Below are 23,642 nucleotides of genomic sequence, written 5' to 3' on the forward strand. Positions count from 1 at the left end.
CAAATCCATGCATGCGACACATCAAATTGCGGCATTTTGGATAACCTGATGAACAGTCAGCAAGAAAACAGTCTCAGACCATATATGAACCGGTAGTGTTACGGAACCGGTTCCGGGAGTCCCACCGGAAGTTGCCAAATATAGAAGTGAACCAAATTCATGCATGCGACACATCAAATTGCGGCATTTTGGATAACCTGATGAACAATCAGCAAGAAAACAGTCTCAGACCATATCTGAACCGGTAGTGTTCCGGAACCGGTTCCGGGAGTTCCGCCGGAAGTGGCCAAATATAAAAGTGAACCAAATCCACGCATGCGACACATCAAATTGCGGCATTTTGGATAACCTGATGAACAATCAGCAAGAAAACAGTCTCAGACCATATATGAACCGGTAGTGTTCCGGAACCAGTTCCGGGAGTCTCGCAGGAAGTGGCCAAATATAAAAGTGAACCAAATCCATGCATGCGATATATCATAGCGCGACTTTTTTGATAACCCAATGAAAGGTTGGCATAAAAAAAGACTCAGACCATATCTGAACCGGCAGTGTATCGGAACCGGTTCCGGATGTCGCGCTGGAAGTGGTCATATATAAAAGTGATCCAAACCCATGCATGCGGCACATCAAACTACGGCATTTTCGATAACCTGATGAGCAGTTAGCAAGAAAACAGTCTCAGACCTTATATGAACCGGTAGTGTTTTAGAACCGGTTCCGGGTGTTCCGTCGGAAGTGGCCGTATATAAAAGTTGACAAAACTCTTGCATGCGGCAAATCAAATCACGGTTTTTTCGACAACTTGATGACCGGTTATTGAGGAAGTAGGCAAAGACCACATTATGGACTGTCAGTAGTGCCGAAACTAGTTCCCTCCGAAAGCGGCTGAATATAAAATTGAACCAAACCCATGGCTTTTTTGATAACCTAATAAACTTTAGCAAGCAAATAGGCTCAGACTATTTAAGAGACTATCGGTAGTGTTTCGCAACCGGTTCCAGGCCGGAAGTGACACCAAACCCATGCATGCGATACCTCAAATCACGGCTTTTTAGGTAACATGATGAACAGTTGCAAGAAAATAGACGCAAGCCCTATCAGTGTGTTACGGAACTGATTACGGGTGTCCCGCCAGAAATGATCAAATGTAAAAGAGAACCAATACATACGACATATCGATGACTTATTCAGTAACAAGATAAACGGTTAACCAACAAATAATCTCAGACCATATTTGGGAGAACCGGTAGTGTTCCAGAACTGGTGACAAGACGAGTAACGCGTCGGAAGTGGTAAAATATAGAAAGGAACTAAACCATAGCGGCGTTTTTGATAATCTGATGAACAGTCAACAAGAAAATAGTCTCAGGCCACAGTAGTTCGGAATCGGTTGCGGGTGTGATTTGATAGAAGTGAACCAAAACCATGCATGCGATACATAAAATCGCGGAATTTTCAAGAATTTGCCGAACGGTTAGCAAGAAAATAGCCTCAAATCACATCAATTTCCGGCTTTTCATGTCACGTGATGAACAGTTGACTAAAACATAGACTAAGACCATATTTGAGACAACCGGAATCAGTTCCAGGTGTCCCGCCGGAAGTAGTCAAACGTAAAATTTAACCAAACCCATGCAAGCTGCACATCAAATAGCGGAATTATAAAAGTGAACAAAATAAATGTCAAAGCGATAAAACAAATTGTGGCTTTTTTGATGTAAACGTTGGGTAAGATTATAAATGAAGAAATAATCAAAGTCTTCATATATGCGAGAGAACGAAATCGTGACCAAAGCAATCTCTTCAAACCACACCATTTCAGATTCCTGCGGTGTAAATGTATAGTAGGATGGATCAACGTTTTATATAAAAATATAATTTAATCGAGTCAACCTTATACAGTTTTTCAATCTCGAATTTCCTTATGCTTCTAAAATTACTGCTCACAATTTGGGTGCGGCTGGTTGAGCCCTCACTCTTCTCATTGTGATTGAAATTTGAATGGAAAATTTACATTTTCTGCATTTTCCTCGTAGGAAGATCAAATTTTACATGAATCGTGTTACCAATGATAATAAAATATAGCCTAAAGTGTGCTGAAATAAACATTGGCGAAGATCACAAGTGATCTGTGATTGTGAATAAAGTTTACCTTCTTCAAGCATTAGCTAACGCTCACCTCGCTGCCGTAGTGGATGGAATGGTGTCACAATAACCCCAATACACGACTAGGGTTAACCGTAGTGTGGCCAGCAAAAAAAACACCCGTAGAAGGCCGGCAGGGTACCCGGGTACCAACGAAATGAAAATAATCATATCTCAGCGATTTTTCCACTGATTTTAAAAGTTTTTGCCTCATTCAACTCAGAAACTCATTATCTATCGAGATCGTATTTGGTTGGACCGGTCCAATCACCATAGGTACCGAAAAATCCGGATTTCCGGATCCATGTTTTTATACAATACAATATACGGGATTTTCGGTAGGTTAGTAGCAATTTCGGTACCAAGCATCGTATAATTGCTTTGGCATATTGTATCTGACCGGCCTGGAATCATAAAACGTGTTGACTTTAAAACTGTGTTTTCGGAACACGCTTTCCGTGGGGCCATGGTTGACCATAAACACTTTAAGATATCCTAGCCTCAACAATGTGGGTTTCAATATGGTATAAGGACATGCTCCCAAAAATATGGATTTTCTGAAAACCACGGTGATTAGATCGGTCCAACCAAATACTTTTCCGATAGATGATGAGTTTCTGAGTTGAATGAGCTAAAAAATTTCCAAAATCGATGAAAAATTGACGGAGACATGATCATTTCAATTTCGTGGGTACCCGGGTACCCTGTCGGCCTTCCACGTAATAAAAAAATGCAGGAGCCCCTCCCCCTGCCCCTCCTCAATTTAAAATTCGGTCAACCCCATTAATAGATGTATATTCACGAGTTCTAAGATCTAACAGAGTTCCAACATCCTAGTCTCAATAACCATAAAAATATCGAGATTTGAAATTGAAAAAGGTACCCGGGTACCCTGCCGGCCACATAAGTGTTAAGGTGGTCAAGCAGCCAACTGAGAGAGCTGATCTTTTTCTGCTCTGTTTTGTTGTTGAACATAACATCGGAATATGTATCATCAATAAGTTTCGAAAATCGATGATGGCTTTGTTAAAATTGTTACTAGTGTAAAGTGTTTTCAGGATTCAGGAACATTTTGGCTAACGTCGAAGAAAAGTTTATGAGTACATATTCGACGAGAAAGGTACTATCACCACTAGGTGGATTAATCTGGGTTTTTTAATTTTAATTTAGAATTTTGAATTCTCACTCATTTTATCGGATATAAAATTAATTGTTTCACTGTATTCCTTTAGGTGTCTTATCAAAAAGAGTGCCAGCTCCGAATATCATGGTGAATTATCAAAACGAATCCATAAAAAGTCATGACATAGATTTTTGTAAATTAATTTATTTTTTGGATTTTTGTTGTTTTTGGGTGCGATTTCCGATCCTTCAAAGCAGGCTCACTGATCCGAACTTTCAAGCACAGCATGACCGAGTTTTGAAATTCACATTTAAAGTTGAAAAAGGCACATTTCGCATTTCCTTCCTTCTAACGTTTTTTTTTTTTTGCATACCAATCCAGTTGAACGGTTTACTCACATGGCTGCTACCGTTACGCGAAACGAGCTTGTTTTAAGTCTAATTTTCTTTTCCTCCTCCATCTAGATGGGTGCGGTGCGTTTTGCGCGCGCAATCGATTTTTCGTTACCGTCGTTCCGCTTTGAACTCCCTTATTTTGCCCATCACCACACGTCTTTCTGTATGCATATATGAATGAATATCGCCTCCAATAGCCAATCAAATGTAAATTTCAAAACACACGGTGTCCATTTATGTGCGCTCCGCACGCGTTTCCGTGCTCTTTTTCGTCTACTTTCTTTTCAATTGAGACAGTTTTGTCTTGGAAATCGCCCGATTTTCTGCCTGTTTCTTGTAACAATCACATTTTTTTTATGAACAACTCCTCCGCTGCATCGCTTTTATTGTCCTCCTTCTACAGTTCATTGTGTGGATACTCCGTGGACACTCGGTATTCGTTCTCGTGGTATTCTACGCAATCGACCGGATGTTTGACCTAGAAGATTGATAGACAAAGCATTAGAATACAAGTACACTTAGGTCTTTTTTACACGGTTTATAGGGTAAGGAAAAACAAATATTCAAAGATGTTCTAGGGTAACAAAAAACTTAAGCGAGTAAAGGTCTGAAGATCTACAAACATGGTTCTGTAGAGAACTTATTTCCAAAGACGTTCAAAGTTATCCAAGACCTTTCGCAAGAAAGCGCCTTAAGATCTTCAAGCGTAATCAATAGATTGTTGTTACATTACTGATACGGTGCAACATCCTACAGAAATATAAAGCATTGTTCTGTGAAGAACTAGTTGCCAAAGGTGTTCTAGGTTCTCAAAGAACTTCCGCGAGTGAAAAGCTTAAGATCTACTAGCGTAATCAAAAAATTGTTGATACATTACTGATACGGTGTAACATCCTACAGGTTCATGGAGCATATTTCTGTAGAAATGTAGTTTTCAAAGAAATTATAAGTCCTTCAAGAACTTCCGCGAGTCAAGGCTTGATCTGCAACCATAATCGATGGATTGTTGCTACATTACTGATGCAGTGTGTCATTCTACAGATGCATGGAGCATAGTTCCGAAGAAAACTAATTTTCAAAGATTTTCTAAGACATCCAAAAACTTCCGCGGATGAAGGCCTTAAGACCTATAAGCCTAATCAATGGTTTATGGTTTCATTACTGATGCGCGGTAACATCCTAGAGATTGATGATTGATGGAGCATGGGTGAATCCAAAGATGTTCTAGGTCCCCTGGAGTTCCGCGAGTGATGGCTTTCAGATCTACAAGCGTAATCAATAAATTGGTGATACATTTCTGATGCGGTGTAACATGCTGCAGGTCCTGCATAGTTCTGTAGAGAAGTAATTTTCAAAGATGTTCTAGATCATCGAAGAACCTCAGTGAGTGAATGTCGTATGATCTACAAGAGTAACCAATGCAATATTTTTTTTGCCTATAACTCAAAGGCTATAAAGAGTGAACTCGTGGAAGTTCTTGTAGGACTATATCTTTGGAAATTCGTCACACGTTTTTTTTTCTCATAAATTTTTACATGAACTTCTATAAGGATGCATTAAAGAATACCACCAGGATTTTTTCCATAGATTCCTGCAGAATTTCTCTAATGATTTCACCAAACAGTCCTCCGGGAATTTCTCCTGGAACATCTTTAGAGGTTCCTCCAGTGATTGTTCCAGTGCATTTTTTTGTACCACAGAACCTTTTAGGTATTTCTGCAGGTATTCACCCAGAGATTTTTTTTTCAGGAATTTCTCCACATATTCCTTCAAGAATTCCGCGAGAGTCTGTTCCGATAAGTCCATCTGGAATTATTTGGAGTGTTTCAGGAGGTATTTCTTCCAGGAATACTTTCAGAAATTTTTAACAGGGATAATTAAAATATTAATCCAAAAATACCTTCATAATTTTGTACAAAAAATCCTTCTGGAGTCCATCAAGGATTCTTTCAATAACACAAGTTTACAAAATAAAACGAAAGTCGTGAACTTCTGTCAACGACAAAAATTTTTGAAGCACAATTTAGTGCTGATTTCGAAACCGACCTTCAAAAAATTTTAAGTAGAACAGTTTTTGTGTTTTAGCTCAATATCGAGTTTTGAAAATTTTCAAAATATGTAATTAACTAAAATTCTTGCGTTTTGTTCAACCAATTTTAAATCTTTTTCCATAAATTAAAAGCTGAATACAATACCATTCGATCATCTGAGTACAGGTTTTGCGTCAGATTGATGAAATTCAAGATATTTCCCAAAATTTTTTGAAGAAATGTATTTTTTTCTTTCAATAAGAAAAAACCAACTTAAAAATTCTTTCTCGACGTTTATTTGACATATCATATGTAGGCGAGTTACAGTAAAAAATTTAGCTCAATCGGAGCATTGATTACGGAGAATGAGATGTTTGAAGTGAGCGACTTTGCTTAAAAATAGAACAAAAATCGATTTCAAATCATCAACCTTGTATGGAAAGTCGAAAAAATGTCCGCTCTACTGTAAATTTTTTTCTTTCGCGTTTTCGAACTCAGGGCATGATTCTACACCAAAAATGATCATCAGCTTACCGAGTTCAAAAATGCTGTAAACTAGTGTAATTCGTTCAGAAATTACTGCAGACATGGATTTCATCAAATTTTTATCCAGCGATACCTGCAGAAATTCTTCCAGGAACTTTTTTTTTATCTGTATTAACGAGATTTTTAGCCCTGGGCTAGTTCATCTCGGGACCCACGCTTTACTTCCCTTCCGAAGGAAGAACTCACATTTTACAAGTTTGTCGGGAGTGGGATAGAACTTGCCTCCTGGGGTTTCCTAAGAATTCCTCATGGGATCTTTAGATATGCATCCAAGAAGTCCTCCAGGGATTCGCTCAGGATTTCTTCCGTGGATTCACTCGGGGATTTTTTCTGGGAATCTTTCAAGAACAACTCCAGGGATTGTTTGAAAAATCCACCAGGGATTCTTCCAGGAACTCTTCTTGGGATTCCTACTAGACTTCCTTCTCCAATTTATTTAGGAATTCCTACAGGTATTCATGCAGGAATTCATACAGGAATTGTTGAGAAATTCCCCTAGAACCAAGCACTCTTGAGATTGCTTCCGGAATTCATCCTGAGGTTTCTTCAGGAATTCCTTCAGAAACTACTTCAGGGAGTAGAGGTCTGCAGATTTACAAGAATGGTTCTGTAGAGAACTAATTTTCAAAGACGTTCTAGGTTTACCAAGAGCTTTCCTAAGGAAGCGCCCTAAGATCTACAAGCGCAATCAATGGATTGTTGTTACATTACTGATACGGTGCAATCAAGCCCGTAAGGAAAGGGTTTTGGGGGTTGAACCACTCCCATTGCCGATGTTCCATACACTAAGCGCCCCTCCGCCTTTTGCAAAAAATAGGAAAAATTTCTCCCTTACCGCCTTTTCTGTGCACGAACTCTTCTTAGAATTTCTTCAGGATTTTTTCCAAGATTTCCTTCTGCGTTCTCATCAGTACTTACTCTTGGGACTTCTTCAGAAACTCCTCCTGGGATACTTCCTAGGACTCTTGCAGAGATTTCTCCGGAAATGTCCGCAGGGATTCCTCTGAGAAATCCAAAACTTCCTCCAGAGATTCATGGAGGGATTCATCGCGGAATTCCTCTAGGAATTCTTCTAAACAACCCTCCAGGAATTCTTCTAAAGATTTCTTCAGGCATTCCTCCAAGAACCCCTGCAGGAACTCCTCCAGGAATTTCTTCAGGTGATTCTCCAGAAATTTCACCAGGGATTCCTCCAGGAGTTTCTCTAGAGATTTCTCCAATAATTCTTCCAGGCATTCCCTCAGAGATTCCTCCAGGAATTATTTGAGGGAATCCTCCCGAGATTTCTCTAGAGATTCCTCCAAATATTTCTATTGGAATTTCTCCAGGAGTTCTTCCATAAATTCCATCATGTATTCCTCAAGCATTCGTAAAGGCATTCCAGGAATCCGTGCAGGATTTTAAGAATTCCTTCTGCGATTTCTTTAGTACGTCCTCCGGGAGTTTCTTAAGAAAATCCTCCTTGGATTCCTTCAGTAATCCCTAAAGCAAATCCTCTAGGAATTCCGCCAAGAAATCCCCCATGGATGCCTGTATAAAATATTCCAGGAATTCTTCTAATGATTCCTCTAAGTTTTTTTGCCTTTCTCGTACACTAAGTGTACTGGAAAGGCTATATGTTCACTACAAAAATGACTTTTTGATAGAAGGCCCGGAGGGTCGAGTCACATATACCAATCGACTCAGCTCGACGAATTGAGGTGATGTCTGTGTGTGTGTGTATGTATGTGTGTGTGTGTGTGTGTGTGTGTGTGTATGTGTGTGTGTGAGTATGTGTGTGTACAAAAAAACTCACATCACTTTTTGGCAGTAAACCTCAACCGATTTTAATGACCAACGGTTCATTCGACGCGGAATCTGATCCCATTGTTTCCTATTGAAAATGGTTCGGATCGGTCCAGCCGTTCCGGAGTTATGGCCATTTAGGTGTTCCGGATCGGTACCCCTGGAAGGGGCCAGACATGAAAATACAACAAAACCATGCATGCGACCCATCAAACCACGGCATTTGCTATTATCTAGTGAACGGTAAGCAGGAAAATAGTCTCAGATCATATATGAACCGGAACTGTTCCGGAACCGGTTCTGGGTGTCCCACCGGAAGTGGGCAAATATAAAATTGAACATAACCCATTCATGCGACACATCAAACACCGGCATTTTCGGTAACCTGATGAACGGTTAGCAGGAAAATTGTATCAGACCATATCTGAACCGGAAGTGTTGCGGAACCGGTTCCGGATGTTCAGCCGGAAGTGGCCAAATATAAAAGAGAGCCAAACCCATGCATGCGACACATCAAACAGCGGCATTTTCGATAACCTGAACGTTTAGCAGGAAAACACTATCAGACCATATTTGAATAGGTAGTGTTCCGGAACCGCTTCCGGGGGTCCGACGGAAGTGGTCAAATATAAAGGTGAGCCAAACCCATGCATGCGACACAACAAATCACGGCTTTTCCTATAACCTGATGGCCGGTTATCAAGGAAGTAGGCTCAGACCACGTTGTGGACTGCCGGTTGTATTCCGGAACCAGTTCCGGGTGTCTCCCCGGAAATGGAATTATATAAAAGTGAAACAAACCCATGCATGCGACACATCAAACAGCGACTTTTTCGATAACCTGATGAACGGTTAGCATGAAAATAGTTTCAGACCATACCTGACCCGGTCTAGTTCCGAAACCGTTTCCGGGTGTCCCACGAGAAATGGCCTAATATAAAAGAGAGCTAATCCCATGCATGCAATACAACAAATAACGGTTTTTCCGATAACCTGATGACTGGTTATCAAGGAAGTAGGCTAAGACCACATTAGGGATTGCTGGTAGTGGCGGAATTAATTCCGGGTGTCCCTCTGAAAGCGGCCAAATATAAAATTGAACCAAACCTATGCATGCGACACAGCAAAGCGCGGCTTTTTTTTTGATAATCTTACGAATGTTAGCAAGCAAATATGTTCAGACTATACAGGGTGTTAGGTTCGTGAATGAAAACTTTTTAAGGTGTAATAGAGAATCATAAATGGCGAAAACAAAATGTCTACACGTATGGTCAAAACCGTTACCTAGTAATAGAACTTTATATTTTTTTTAATTTGCTTGCCTCAAACTAGCTATAACTTGAAAATGGGCAAGTTTAACGCAGCTTTTTAACCCTCATTTGAAAGATTATTAAATTTTCTACCAATAAAGATCCTCGAATCTATTGGTTTAGTTAAATAACTTAGTTTTCTACAGCAAATAAGCTAAAAACTAGGGTTTGTTTTTTTGTAAATTATCTTTGAAAAATGCGTAATGAATTTGAATTTTCTCCTAGGCAAATTTGTGGCCCCTGTTCCGTTCTACAATTTGTTCTTTGTCATCAAATGTCTAGCGCCTCTCGTGTTCTTGTAATTCTGAATTCAACATTGTATATCAGATCATGAATTTGCAACTGTAAAGGTAAGCACGTTTTGCACACTGTGCCGCTGGTGCTAGTGCAAGCTGGTATCAGCGGCGTCATGGTCGCATTTTTTCCGCATTCAAGTTCGCAAATTGTGAACAATCCTCGGTACCCCGTTATATAATTTATTTTTAGTCCTTCTCCTGTCAGATCGGTGTAACACGCTAAATATAATTTACACAAAAAGCAATTTATACGTAAAAATACACGAATATTATTGGGTACCGGACTGGACACACAAAGTTTAATGGTTTTCTTTGGTACATCGAGATCTTGAAATTAGTATATGCTGGTATTTCGTTTTGCACCGCGCACACAGTCTTGATCATATGCCGAACCACTGCTGCTGTGGTTATGACATAAAAAGACAACGCCGCTGATGAGACTATCGGTAGTATTCCGGAACCGGTTTCGGGTGTCCCGACAGAAGTGGCCAAATCTGAATGTGAACCAAAGCCATGCATGCGACACCTCAAATTACGGCTTTTAAGGTAACATGATGTTCAGTTGACAAGAATAAAGTCTCAGACCATATCAGTGTTCCACGGAACCGATTCCGTCTGTCACGCCGGAATATTTCAAATGCAAAAGAGAATCAATACATATGACATGTCACATGATTTATTCGGTAACCGAATGAACGGTTAGCAAGAAAATAGTCTCAGAACAAATTTGGGATAACAGATCCTTTCCGGGAACTGATTTTGGCTTCGAAAATTCCCAATTGCAGCGTGACATACTTACTTAATGGATGCTCCCCGTGCAACACATCAATTCATGTTTTTTTAGGCAGCCTGATAACCAAGACAAGAAAATAGCCATAGATAATATTTAGGACAACCGGTAGTTTCATGGAATCGGTTCCAGGTGTTCGCCGGAAATGGTCAAACGTAAAATTCAACCGAACTCATGCATGCGACACATCAAATAGTGGAATTATGAAAGAGAACACAACCAATTTAAGCGATAAATCGAATTGTGGCTTTTCTAATAGCCTGAAAAACTTTGGGTAAGATTAAAAGTGAATAAATGATCAAAGTCTTCATATATGCAAGAGAAAAAATTCGTGACCAAAGCAAACTCATCAAATCACTCCATTCTAAGTTCCTGCGCTGTTATTATAATGTAGGATGAATCAACATGTTGTGGAAAAAATATAATTTGATCGCATCAACACTGAATAAAGTTTTTCCAATCTCCTTTTGCGTCAATTGCAGTGCACAATTTGGGTTTATAAGGAGGCAAAATTTTACATGAATCGTATTAAGCGTATAAGTGTTATTAGGATCAGCTGATGTCAACGTAGAGGTTATGAGTACATATTCGACGAGAAAGGCACTACCACCACTAGGTGGATTAATCTGGGTTTTTTTCTTGGTATTCCTACAGGAACTCCTCCAGCGATTCCTCCAGAAACTCATCCAAGAATTTCTTGTTCAGATATTCGTTCAAGAATTTTTCTAGGGATTTCTCTAACGATCTCTCCAAGGACTCCTATAAGAGTTCCTCCCTCCTAGCTTTCCTCCAGGCATATCTTCAGGAATTACTTCATGAATCCCTCCAGAATTCCTCCAGAAATTCCTCTGGAGATTCTTCCAGGAATTCCTTCAAGGGTTCCTCCAGGATTTCCTCCAGACATTCCTCCAGGAATTGCTTCAGGAATTCCTTCAGGATTTCCTTCAGGCATTCTTCTGGTAATTCCGCCAGGCATCCCATCAGAAATTCCGCCAGAGATTCTTCAGGAATTCCTCCAGGGATTTATCTTGGAATTTATCAAGGAATTTCTTCAAAGATTTCTCCAGCTATTCTGCCAGAGATTCTTCCAGGAATTTCTTCAGAAATTCCTCAAGGCATTACTCCATGAATTCCGTCAGAAACTCCTCCAAGAATTCCTCTAGAAATTCGTTGAAGAATTCCTCCATACCTTCCTCCAAGAACACCTCCAGCAGGGATTTTTCAAGAAACTCCACCAGGGATTTTTATGGGAATTTTTCCTGGTATTGCTCTATGAATTCCTCTAGTGATTCTTCAAGAAATTCGTCTCGGAATCTCTTCAAAAATTTTTTCAGGAATTTGTTCAGAATTTTCAAAAATCCTTCCATCATCACCCAAGAGTTTCTCCAAGGATGCCTCCAAGAATACCTGAAGATTTTTTTTTTCAAGGATTTCCAGAGGAATTTCCCCAGAGATTTGAATTGGAATTTAATTTCTTTAAGCTAATTTTAGAGAAATGCATACAGGAGCCAGGAAATTCTTCAAGAAGTCATCCCGGAATTGTTCCACAATTTTCCCCAAGAAATCCTTAGAAGTTCATCCAGGAACTCCTTCAAGAATATCCCCTGTAGCTCATGAGAATGAAATTCTTCAAAAATTCATCATTCGGTTCTTTGAGGAATATGTATATCTTGAGATTTTTTTCCCAAGAAGTTATCCGTGGGTTTCTTCAGGAACTCCTCCAGAGAGTTTTTCAGGGATGTCTGCAGGGCGTTCCTTTAGAAAGTTTTCAGGGATTCTTCCAAAAAGTTGTTAAGAAGTTCCTTCAAAAATTCCTTTGAAATGCTTCTTTTCCTTCACTAATTGTTTTAGGACTGAAACTGAATGTACATTATTGTTTACGAAATTTGAGTGTCGAATAAAAAAACGTATTATTGGTCGTCGAAAATCCCCAATTTTTAAAGGGGGCCGCCACGTCAAAAAGGTTGGGAACCCCGGCTCTAGGACATTTCTTTTTTAATATATTCCTGCGATTGGTCCCGGAGTTCCTACAGGTGAGTTTAAGAATTTTGCCAAGAATTCCATTATTCGAGAGTTCTTCGGAATTACCTCCTGGAAATTCTTCAAGAATTCTTCCAAGGATCCTTCCGGGAATACGTCAGTTGACATTTCTTCAGAATTATTCTCTGGGGTGTGTATATGCAGTATAAGAGTATATAAAATTATCTTTTGGGAAATTCCGGTAAGGATGCACTCGGAACAATACCACTGAAGGTTTTTTCTTAGAGGAATACAGATCCAGGACATTCCAATATTGCTAATAAATGTTCCTTCATGTGTAAAAAAACGCTCTTCTAGAAACTAAATAAGTAGGGTTTTTTTCCTTAGTCTTAATCAGAAAATCGCCAATGTTGATTTTTTTCTCAATTTTTGCGCTTCCGCAATTGGTTTTCGGGATTTTTTCCAACCATTCACAAATTTATTGAAGAATTCCTTCAGAATTCTTCCTGAATATTTCTTAAGAAATATTTAGAGGAATTCTTTTAGAAATTCCTTCAGAAATTCCCTCAAGGATTCCTTCGAACCATTTTCCAAGGACTCCTCCAGAAATTCACGGATTCCTTCAAAAAATCTTCCAGTGACTCGTTCATAAATATTTTTTATGTACATCTTAAGAAAATCTACTAGGAAGAATTGCTCCAGATATGTTCTGTACCAGAAATTCTATTATTCCTCTAGGGTTCTTATAAAAAAATCCTAGGATTCATTTGTAAGTTTTCGTCAGAGGGTGCTCCAGTAATTCGTTCAGGATTTCCCTCAGAAATTCCGCTGAGGATTTCCTCCACAGTTTAAAAAAACTCAATAACATAAATCTTGATGGATTCAAGAAGCCCTTTCATAAATTTTCTTGAACGATTCGTTCAGGTTTTTGTTCATGGATGTCTTCAGAAATTCCTACATGATTTTTTTCTAAAATGCTATAGGTCTTTTTTTCAGAAGTTCCTCCAGAGAGGCTATCATGAAGATTCCAAAAAATTCTTCTGAAAAAAGATTTAAAATTTCTCGAGAAATTTCTTCAATAAATTCTTGAAGAATTTCTCCAGAAATCGTAACGAGATAATTTCCAGGGATTTGAAAACCTCATTCATTGATACCTTCGAAAATTTTCTCCAGTAATTTCATTAAAAAATCCTCAACTATTTTTAGAATATCTTTCAGGAATATCCACCGATTTCTTAAAAAAATGTTCTATGGATATTTCAATAAACTATACAAAGGCCTTCTGTAAAAATTCTCTTGGATTTTTTCCGATTTTCTTCGAGCGATTCTGTTATGGAATTTTGCATAGATTGCTTTATAATTTGTCATTCAGAAGTTCTTCTGAGATTCCTAAAAAAAGTTCCAGAGATTCATCCGTAACATCTTCCAGAGATTATTTAAGGAATTTCTTTAGATATTCTTCCTGAAACTTCTCCAAGAACATATTTAGAAAATCTTACTTGGATAACTACAGAAATTTCTCCTAAATTTCCCTCTGAAATTTCTCCAGAGGATTCTTCAAACACGTTTCTTATTATTTGTTTATGAAGCATTGCATAAACTTTCGCAAAAATTTCTCCATGGATTATTTTAGAAATCCCTTCAGAAATTCTGTCGGAAAATCTTCCTCGGATCCCTTTAGTAAATCAAAAATTCAGAATTCCTTCAGAAAATTTTCTTAAGTTTTACATCTTAGATTCCATTTAAAATATTCGATGTAGAGTCTCGCTGATTTTTTCAGGGACTCTTTCAAGAATTCTTTTAAAAGTACAAAGATTTGACAATACATTTTTTGTAAATACACATTTGGAGATTCCATCCAAAATCTATTCAGAAAGTCCGTCAGGATTTTCTTCTGAAGATTTTAAAGGATGTGGTTTGAAACTTTAGTAGAGTTTTTTTTTAACTCTTCCATGTTTTTTTTTCAGAAATTCCTGTTTTGTATGATTCTATTATCTTTAGGAAATTTCTTGAGTTATGAAGAGCTTATTTTTCACTCGAGAAATGGTATTGATTTGCTATGCACTCTAAAAATTATTGATTTGTTATTTACTCTAGAAAATAATAAATAGTTGTAATAAAGATTATCTTGTTTTGTCAGACCTATTCACTCAGTGTTTTAAAAACAGTTTCAAAAAGTTTTTAAATATTTTCACTGAACAAATTATTGAACGAAATTATTGACCGAATCAATGTAGATGAATCGAAAGAAAAAATCCGGAAGGAATCTATGGTGGGATTCCGAGAGTAATCCGTGAAGAAGACCCCAAAAATCTCGGAAGGAATCAAGGGCGTAGCCAGGGGGGGGCAGGGGGGGGCCGTGGCCCCCCCCTGACCGAGCAACTATATTCTAACTTAACCGAGAAACATAGATGATCAGAGCTGTTTTTGACTAGTAAAAATAAAATTCTCCTGCATCCTCGTATTTTTTTTAATGTATGCAGGAATTCCTTCGGAAATTCTTCCTGAGGATATTCCTTCGGAAATTCCTGAAGAAATTCCTTCGGAAATTCCTGAAGGATTCCTTCGGAAATTTCTGGAGCAATTCCTTCGGAAATTCCTGGAGGAATTCCTTCGGAAATTTCTTGGGGAGTTCCTTGGGAAAATCTTGGATGAATACCTTTGGAGATTCCTGGAGGAATTCTTTCAGAAATCCATAGAGAAATTCGTGAGGAAATCCTTAGGTAAATTCCTTACGAAATTCCTGGACAAAATAATCCCAAACTTCGTGGAGGAATGCTTTTGGAAATTCCTGGAGGAATTCCTTCGGAAATTGCTGGACGAATGTCATTGAAAATTTCTGGAGGAATTCCTTCGGAAAGTCCTGGAGGAATTCCTTCGGAAAGTCGTGGAGGATTTTTTTCGGAAATACTTTTTGGATTTTTTTGGAAATTCTTGCAGGAATCCTTCGGAAATTCCAGGAGGAATTCTTTCGGAAATTCCTGGAGGAATTCTTTCAGAAATTTAGGGAGGAATTCCTTCGGAAATTGCTGGACGAATTCCTTTGGAATTCCAGGAGGAATTCCTTTAGGATTTCCTGGAGGAATTCTTTCGGAAATTCCGGGAAGAATTCCTTCGGAAATCGCTGGAGGAATTTCTTCGGAAATTCCTGCAATAATTTCTTCGGCAATTACTGGAGGAATTCCTTCGGAAATTGCTGGACGAATTCTTTTGGAAATTTCTGGAGGAATTCCTCCGGAAACTCCTGGAGGAATTCCTTCAGAAATTCCTGGAGGATTTTTTTTCGGAAATTCTTTTTAGATTTTTTTTTTGAAATTCCTGGAGGAATACCGTCGGAAATTTCTAGCAAAATTCCTTCGAAAAATCCTAAAGGAATTCTTTCGGAAATTCCGGGAGGAATTCCTTCGGAAATTGTTGGACGAATTCCTTTGGAGATTCCCGGAGGAATACATTCGGAAATTCCAGGAGAAATTCCTTTAGGAATTCCTGGAGGAATTCTTTCGCAAATTCCTGAAGGAATTCCATCGGAAATTGCTGGATGAATTCCATTGAAAATTCCTGGAGGAATTCCTTCCAAAATTCTTGGAGGAATCCCTTCGCAAAATCCTGGAAGAATTCCTTCGGAAATTTCTGGAGAAATTCCATCGGATGTTCCTGAAGGACTTCGTTCGGAAATAACAGGAGGAATTCCATCGAAAATTCTTTGGCGAGGCACTTCGAACAATCTTGGATGAATACTTTCGGAAATTTCTGAAGGAATTCTTTCAGAAATTCCGGGAGGAATTCCTTCGGAAATTGCTGGACGAATTCCTTTGGAGGTTCTTGGAAAAATTCATTCGGAAATTCCAGAAGGAATTTCTTTAGGAATTCCTGGAGGAATTCTTTCGGAAATTCCGGGAGGAATTGCTTCGGAAATTCCTGAAGCAATTCTTTCAAAAAATCCTGGAGGAATTCCTAAAAAAATTCCAGAAGGAATTCCTTCCAAAATTCTTGGAGGAATCCCTTCACAAATTCCTGGAAGAATTCCTTCGGAATTTCCTGAAGGAGTTCCTTCGGAAATTCCTGAAGGAATTCGTTCAGAAATTTCTGGAAATTTCTGGAAGAATTCCTTCGGAAATTCCTAGGGGAGTTCCCTCGAAAAATTTTGGATGAATACCTCCGGAAATTTCTGGAGGAATTCTTTCAGAAATCTATAGAAAAATTCCTGAGAAAATCCTTGGATGAATTCCTTAGGACATTCCTGGAAAAAAATCATTCTAAACTTCTTAGAGGAATGCTTTTCATGACTCCTGGAGGAATTCCTTCGGAAATTACTGGACGAATTCCTTTGGGAATTCCAGGAGGAATTCCTTCGGAAATTGATGGAATAATTTCTTCGGAAATTACTGGAAGAATCCCTTCGGAAATTCCTAGAGGTATTCTTTCGGAAATTCCTGGAGGAATTCCTTCAGAAATTCTTGGAGGTATTCCTTCGGAAATTCCTGGAGAAATTTTTTCGGAAAGTCTTTTTGGATTTTATTTTTGGAAATTCCAAGAGGAATTCCCTCGAAAATTCATGGAGGAATTCCTTCACGAATTCCGTTAGGAATTCCTTCAAAAATTCCTGAAGGAATTCTTTCGGAAATTCCGGGAGGAGTTCCTTCGGAAATTGCTGGACGAATTCGTTTGATGATTTATGGAGGAATTCTTTTGGAAATTCCTGCAGGAATTCTTTCGGAAATCCTTAGGGGAATTTCTTCGGAAATTCCTGGAGAAATCCTTCCGGAATCACTTGGATGCATTCCTTCTGAAATTTGTGGAGCAATTATTTCAGAAATTCCTGGAGGAATTCCTTCGGAAATTCTTGGAGGAATTCCTTTAAAATTCCCGGAGGAATTCTATTGGAAATTCCTGGAGGAATTCCTTTGAAAATTCCTTCGGAAATTCCTGGAAAAACTCTTTTGGAAATTTCTGAAGGACTTTTTTTAATTCCAGGAAGAATTCCTTCAGAAATTCCAGGAGAAATTCTGTCGGAAATTCCTGGAGAAATTCCATTGGAAATTTCCAAAGGAATGAATTTCCGATGTAATTTCACCAGGAATTTTGCGAAAAAATTCCTTCAGGATTTTCCAAATAAATTCCTCCATTTATTTCCGAGAGAATTCCTCCAGGAATTTTCGTTGCAATTCCTCCAGGAATTTCCGAGGGAAATCCTCCAGGAAATTTCGGAAAAATCCCTCCACAAATTTCTGGAGGAATTACTCTAGGAATTTCCTCAAGGGAATTCCTCTTGGAATTTTCAAAGGATTTCCTCCTGGAATTTCCGAAGGAATTCCTTCATGAATGTCCGAAGAAATCCCTCCATGAATTTCCGAAGGAATTCCTCCAGAAATTTTCCGACGGAATTCCACTACGAATTTCCGAAGAAATTCCTCGAGGAATTTCCGAAGGAATTCATCCAAGAATTTCCGAAGAAATTCTTCTAGGAATTTTCAAAAGAATTCCTCTTGGAATTTTTAAAGGAAGTCCTCCTGGAATTTCCGAAGGAATTCCTCCATGAATTTCCGAAGGAATTCCTCCATGAATTTCCGAATGAATTCCTCCAGGAATTTTGCGTAGGAATTTCTAAAGAATTTTCCGAAGGAATTCCTACATGAATTTCCAAAGGAATTCCTCCAGAAATTTTCCGACGGAATCCCTTCACGAATTTCCGAAGAAATTCCTCGAGGAATTTCCGGAGGAATTCCTCCAGGAAATACCGAAGGAGTTCCTCCATGAATTTCCGAAGGAATTGCTCCAGAAATTTTCCGAAAGAATTCATTCACGAATTTCTGTAGAAATTCCTTCACGAATTTTCAAAGGAATTCCTCCAGGAATTTCCTGAGAAATTCCTCCATGAATTTCCGGATGAATTTCTTCAGAAATTTCCGGAGGAAATCCTCCAGGAATTTCCAAAGGAGATCCTCCAGGAATTTTCAAAGAAATTCCTTCTGCAATTTCCGAAGGAAATCCTCCTGGAATTTCCGAAGGAATTCCTTCATAAATTTCCGAAGGAATTCCTTCAGGAATTTCCGAAGGAAATCTTCCAACAATTTCCGAAGGAATTCCTCCTGGAATTTCCGAGGGAATTCCTGCAGTAATTTCCGGTGGAATTCCTCCAGGGATTTTCAAAGGAATTTCACCTGGAATTTTCAAAGGATTTCCTGCCGGAATTTCCGAAGGAATTCTTTCATGAATATCCGAAAGAATTCCACCGGGAATTTTCGAAAGAATTTCTCCAGGAATTCCTTCACGAATTTCCGAAGAAGTTTCTCCATAAATTTCAGAAGGAATTCCTCCAGGACTTTTGCGAAGGAATCGCTCAAGGATTTTCTGAAGGAATTCCTCCATGAATTTCCGAAGGAGTTCCTCTATAAATTTCAGGAAGGAATTTCTCCAGGTATTTCCGAAGGAATTCCTCCAGGAATTCCCGAAGGAAATCCTCTACGGATTCACGAAGGAATTCCTCCAAGAATTTCCGAGGGAATTCCTCCAGGATTTTCCCGAAGAATTCCTCCATGAGTTTCCGGAGGAGTTTGTCCAGGAATTTCCGTAAGAATTCCTCCAGGAATTTTCAAAGAAATTTTTCCAGGAATTTTCAAAGGAATTTCTCCTGAATTTCCGAAGGAATTCCTCTACGAATTTCCAAAGAAATCCCTCCCGGAATTTCCAAAGAAGTTTCTTATGGATTTGCCTTGAAATACCTCAGAAAATTTCCGAATGAATTCCTCCAAATATTTTTGACGGTTGTCCTCAAAAAATTTCCTTAGGATTTTCTCACATAATCCCCAAACGTGTTTCTGAAGGAATGTTTGAAGAAGTTTCTCAAGTTTTCGTAGGAGCTCCGCATTACATTTTTGAAGAAATTTCTTGAGGAATTTCCGAAGAAACTTCTCAAGGACCTTTAGCTGGAATTTCTTGAGGAATTTCAAAAAGATTTATAAAAAAAAAACGGAAAAAAATTCCTCAACGAACTTATCAAACAATTTCTCACGAAATTTCCGAAGGTATTCCATAAGACATTTCAGACATATGTCAAAAAAAAATCCAAACGAACTCCTTTAACAATTTCCGAATTTTCCTTATCAAGGCTTTTTTAAAGGAATTCTTCAAAGAATTTCCGAATGAGTTCCTCTAGGAAATAAAAAATCACAAAAAGCATTTCTTCAGGAATTTCCGAAATATTTTTTCAAGGAAGTTTTGAAAGATTTTTAAAGAAATTCCTTATGGAATTTCAGAAGGGATATCTCATGAGACTTTAAGTGGAATTTTTTCAATATTTTCGAAAGAATTGCTTCAGGAATTTGGGAAGGAAATCTCACAGAAATTTCCGGATGAATTCCTCACGAAAACTCCGAAGGAGTTCCTCAAGGAATATTCTAAATCTTTTTCAAAGAAATTCCTCAAGGAATTCCCGAAGAATCTTCTAAAGGAAATCGTAGAAGAACTCTCGACGTCTTATGGAATTTCTCAAGGAGCTTTAGAAATGAAGGAATTCCTCAAGAAATTTCTGAAGAATTTGTCAAGGAATTTCCGGTGGAATACCTCAAGGATTTTCGAAATAAATTCCTGAAATTATTTTTTAATTGATTCCTTTAAAAATTTCTGAATGCATTCCTCTAGCAACTTCCAAAGATATTCCTCCAGGAATTTCCGAAGGAATTCCTTTAGAAATTTTCAAAGATTTTTTTTCCGGTAATTCCGAAGGAATTCATTAAAGGATTTTTCGAAGAAATTTCTCCAAAAATTTCTTAGGGTATTCCTCTATTCTTAGTTTGATTGGAATTTTTGAAAGAATTCCCAGATAAATTCTTAAAGTATTTTCTGGAGCTTCTCAAACGGATTTCTGGTGGAATTAAGAATGATATTTGTAAGAATTACTGGGGAAATTCTCAAAAGAATGCATGGTAAAATTCGTAATAAAACTTCTGGAGGAATTTTCGAAGAAATTTCTGAAGGTATTCTCAACGGAATTACCGCAAGTTTTCCGAAGGTAATTTATGCTGGAATATCTACATTAAAATAACCTGGAAAAATATTAAAGAAATTTCTAGAGAAACTGCTGGATAAATTCAAATTCATGATGGCATTTGTTAAGAAATTCTTGGAGCAATATCAAATATGATTCTTCCATTGAACCATTCCTGTTAATCACCCATTTTTCATACTTCACTTTTATTTTTTTAATGATGAAGTATTTGAATTCCTTGTTACTGCAAAGTGGTTTTCAGTGTAAGGGTGCTCGCCCCCCCCTGGCCGAAAAGCTGGCTACGCCCTTGGAAGGAATACTCGAAAGCACCCCAGTAAAATTCTTTAAAGAAACTCGCGAAGAGCCAATGAAGAAATCCTGAAAGGAATCCAAAAAGTAATCAATAGATAAATCTGAAGGAAATAAAAAATCCTTGAAGAGTCCTGGAGGAGTCCCCAAAGCATTCTCGGGAGGAATTTATGGGAACACCCCAGAAAAGCCCCGGAAGGAAAACCTGAAGAAATATTGAAGGGAATCCAAGAAGAATCAATGAAGGAATGTCTGAAACAATCCTGGAAGAATCTCAGAAGAAATCGACACCAACATTTCAAAAGGGCGTAACTGCTTTTGGAATCATCACCTTCTTTTGAAGCTGTGGATCATGTGTTATGATTTCTATGTTTATCACAACAAGTACCAGATGGGAAAAACTCTCCTCTTTCCGACAACCACGGTGTTTTGAGTGTAAGGGAGGCAGTACGACCTACAGCTTTGAAAGAAGGTATTACTTCCAAATGCAGTTACGCCCTTTTGAAATGTTGGTGCTGAAATACCAAAAAGAATCTCTGAAGAAATCTTTGAACGCATCCCGGGAAGAATACCACTGGATTCCATCAGATATTCGTTCGGAGATTCCTTCCGGAATTCCTTATTTGATCTCTCTATCGCGACTCCCAGAAAAAAATTAGAGAAATCTCTGGAGAAATCCTTGAAAGATTCCGGGGAGGATTCCCTGGTAGAATCCAGGCGGAATCTTTGAAGGAATCGTGGAAGGAATCCGGAAAAAAATCCGGTGGGAATCTAAGAATGAAGTGCGAGAAAACTCTGAAGGAATCCCACAAAAATCCCTTAAAGAATCCCGTGAGGAACCCCTGCAAGAATCTAGGGAGGAATTCGTGGAAAAAAATCGAAAAAAAAAAATCCCGGGAGGAATCCCTGGAGAATTCATAGAAAAATCACTGAAGAAATCCGCGGAGAAATTGCTGAAAGAATTCCGGAAGGAATGTTGAGAAGAATCCCAGTAAAGTCCTCTAAAAAAAAAATCCTGCAGGAATCTTGGTAGGAATCTCAGGAGCAATCTCGAAAAGAATCCTGAGAGGAATAAAAGTTGAAATCCTGGGAAGAATACTTGAAATAATCTATGAAAGAATCCCAGGATAAATACCTGACGGTATCCCAAGAGCAATTTTCTAAGAAATCTCGGGAGAAATCCCTGAGACAATGCGGGAAGGACTACCTGATAGAATCCCGGCGGAATCCTTGAGGCAATCTTTCCGTAGAAAAACAGAGAAATCTCGGTAGGAGTCCTTAAACTTATCCCTGAAGGCATCCCGGAGAAATCCGCAAAAGAATACCGGGAGAAATTGCAGAAAGAATCCTACTGGAATACCTGAAAGAATCTCAGGAGGTATCCGTGGAAATATCCTGGAGAAATTGTTGGATGAATCCCATGATAAATCGTGGGAGATTACCCTAAATGAATCCCTAAAGAGAACTCATACATATCACTGAAAGAATCCCGGCAGAAATCGCTGAAAGAATCCCAGAGGAATTCCCAAAAAAAAAAATCTTGAGAGGAATCCCAGTAGAATCAATGAAGGAAGCACAGAGAAATTCTGTAGAAATCTCGGCAGGAATCTCAGGATAAATCCCTGAAAGAATCCGCCCAGACAACCAGTAATCGTATAGGATGTTACATAAGATGATAAAGTGGAGGCCATATGCGTGCATGCCTCCATTTAGGCGCATGTAAAATGTACGCATATCGCCTCCACTTTAACATCTTGTTCAACATCTTATACGACCATTGGTTGACTGGGCGGGAAGAAATCCCTGGTAGAGTCCTGGCGAAATCCTTGAAGGAATCTTGAGCGCAATTCGCGGAAGAATCCCAGACGAAGTACCGGCAGAAACCCCGGGAGATTGATCAGAAAAAAATCGATTGATAAATCCTTGAAGATATCGCTGAGAGAATCCCGAAGAAAATCCTGAAGGAATCCCGAGAGGAAGCCCAGAAGAATCAATAAAACAATCTCTGAAAATCCTGCAGGGATGTTGACATGAATCCCAGAATCTCAGAGCTATTGATAAAGGGATCCGGGGAGGAATCCATGAAAGGAGGAATCTCTTAAAGAATCCCGGTATGAGCACCGGAAGAAAAATCTGAAATAATGCTTCTAGGAGAGTTACGAGACTAATTCGAATAGGAATTCTAGGAGAAATCCATGGAGAGACATCGAGAGCAACCGCTGAATTATATTGCAAACAAATCCTTGCAGTAAACCTTCTATGTCACACTATGACATCCGCCATTTTGATTTACAGTATCGGACAATAAAAATGCACCAAAGCCGTTTTTCCATACAAACTAGTCAACTTCAGATTGCCATATCTCAGCTATTTCTTAACCGATTATTTCATTGAAAAAGATTGGTAATAAATATTGATACAAAAGTTACAGATAGGTTGAATTTTAACTTTAAAAATGCACCAAGATATGAAATTTTATAGCAAAAAATGGTGATGCCAAATCATTATGGTGTCTTCGGCAAATGTGTTTCTTGTGTGATGACAAATAAATTTACTGAACAGACTAACATGATTAGACTTCAGCATTTTTAGGTAAAAGATTTTTTGTCTTGGTGCATTTTTATTGTCAAAATACAACCGTCTGTAACAATTGCATCAATAGCTATCACCAAACTTTATCGAAGGTTTCAAAATTTGAAATGTTTTGTAGTTCGTCACAGAAACATGAAAATAATCGGTTGAGAAATAGTTGAGATATGGCAATCTGAAGTTGACTAGTTTGTATGGGAAAACGGCTTTGGTGCATTTTTATTGTCCGATACAGTACAATAATTTAAATTGCAAACCTTTTCAAAGCACGGCTGTTATGCACTTAAACGGTTTTGCTGAAGACAACGACTCTATGTCTCTTCACTGAGTTGAAATATTAGGAACCGAAGTTTT

At 38.5% G+C, this 23,642-nt stretch overlaps 1 protein-coding gene across 1 annotated transcript in view; it reads right to left on the reverse strand.

Moving 5' to 3' along the window:
* Window positions 1–3,455: 3,455 nt before the first annotated feature.
* The window catches only part of LOC109400415 (uncharacterized), a 34,026-nt gene continuing 13,839 nt past the window's right edge, over window positions 3,456–23,642 (reverse strand). Inside the window, exon 4 of the mRNA XM_019672927.3 lies at window positions 3,456–4,144. Within this exon, the coding sequence (XP_019528472.1) occupies window positions 4,064–4,144 (81 nt within the window). The 3' untranslated portion in view covers window positions 3,456–4,063. The remainder of the gene's footprint in view (window positions 4,145–23,642) is intronic.

This window comes from Aedes albopictus, chromosome 1 (assembly GCF_035046485.1).
Source record: "Aedes albopictus strain Foshan chromosome 1, AalbF5, whole genome shotgun sequence".
Classification (NCBI taxonomy): domain Eukaryota; kingdom Metazoa; phylum Arthropoda; class Insecta; order Diptera; family Culicidae; genus Aedes; species Aedes albopictus.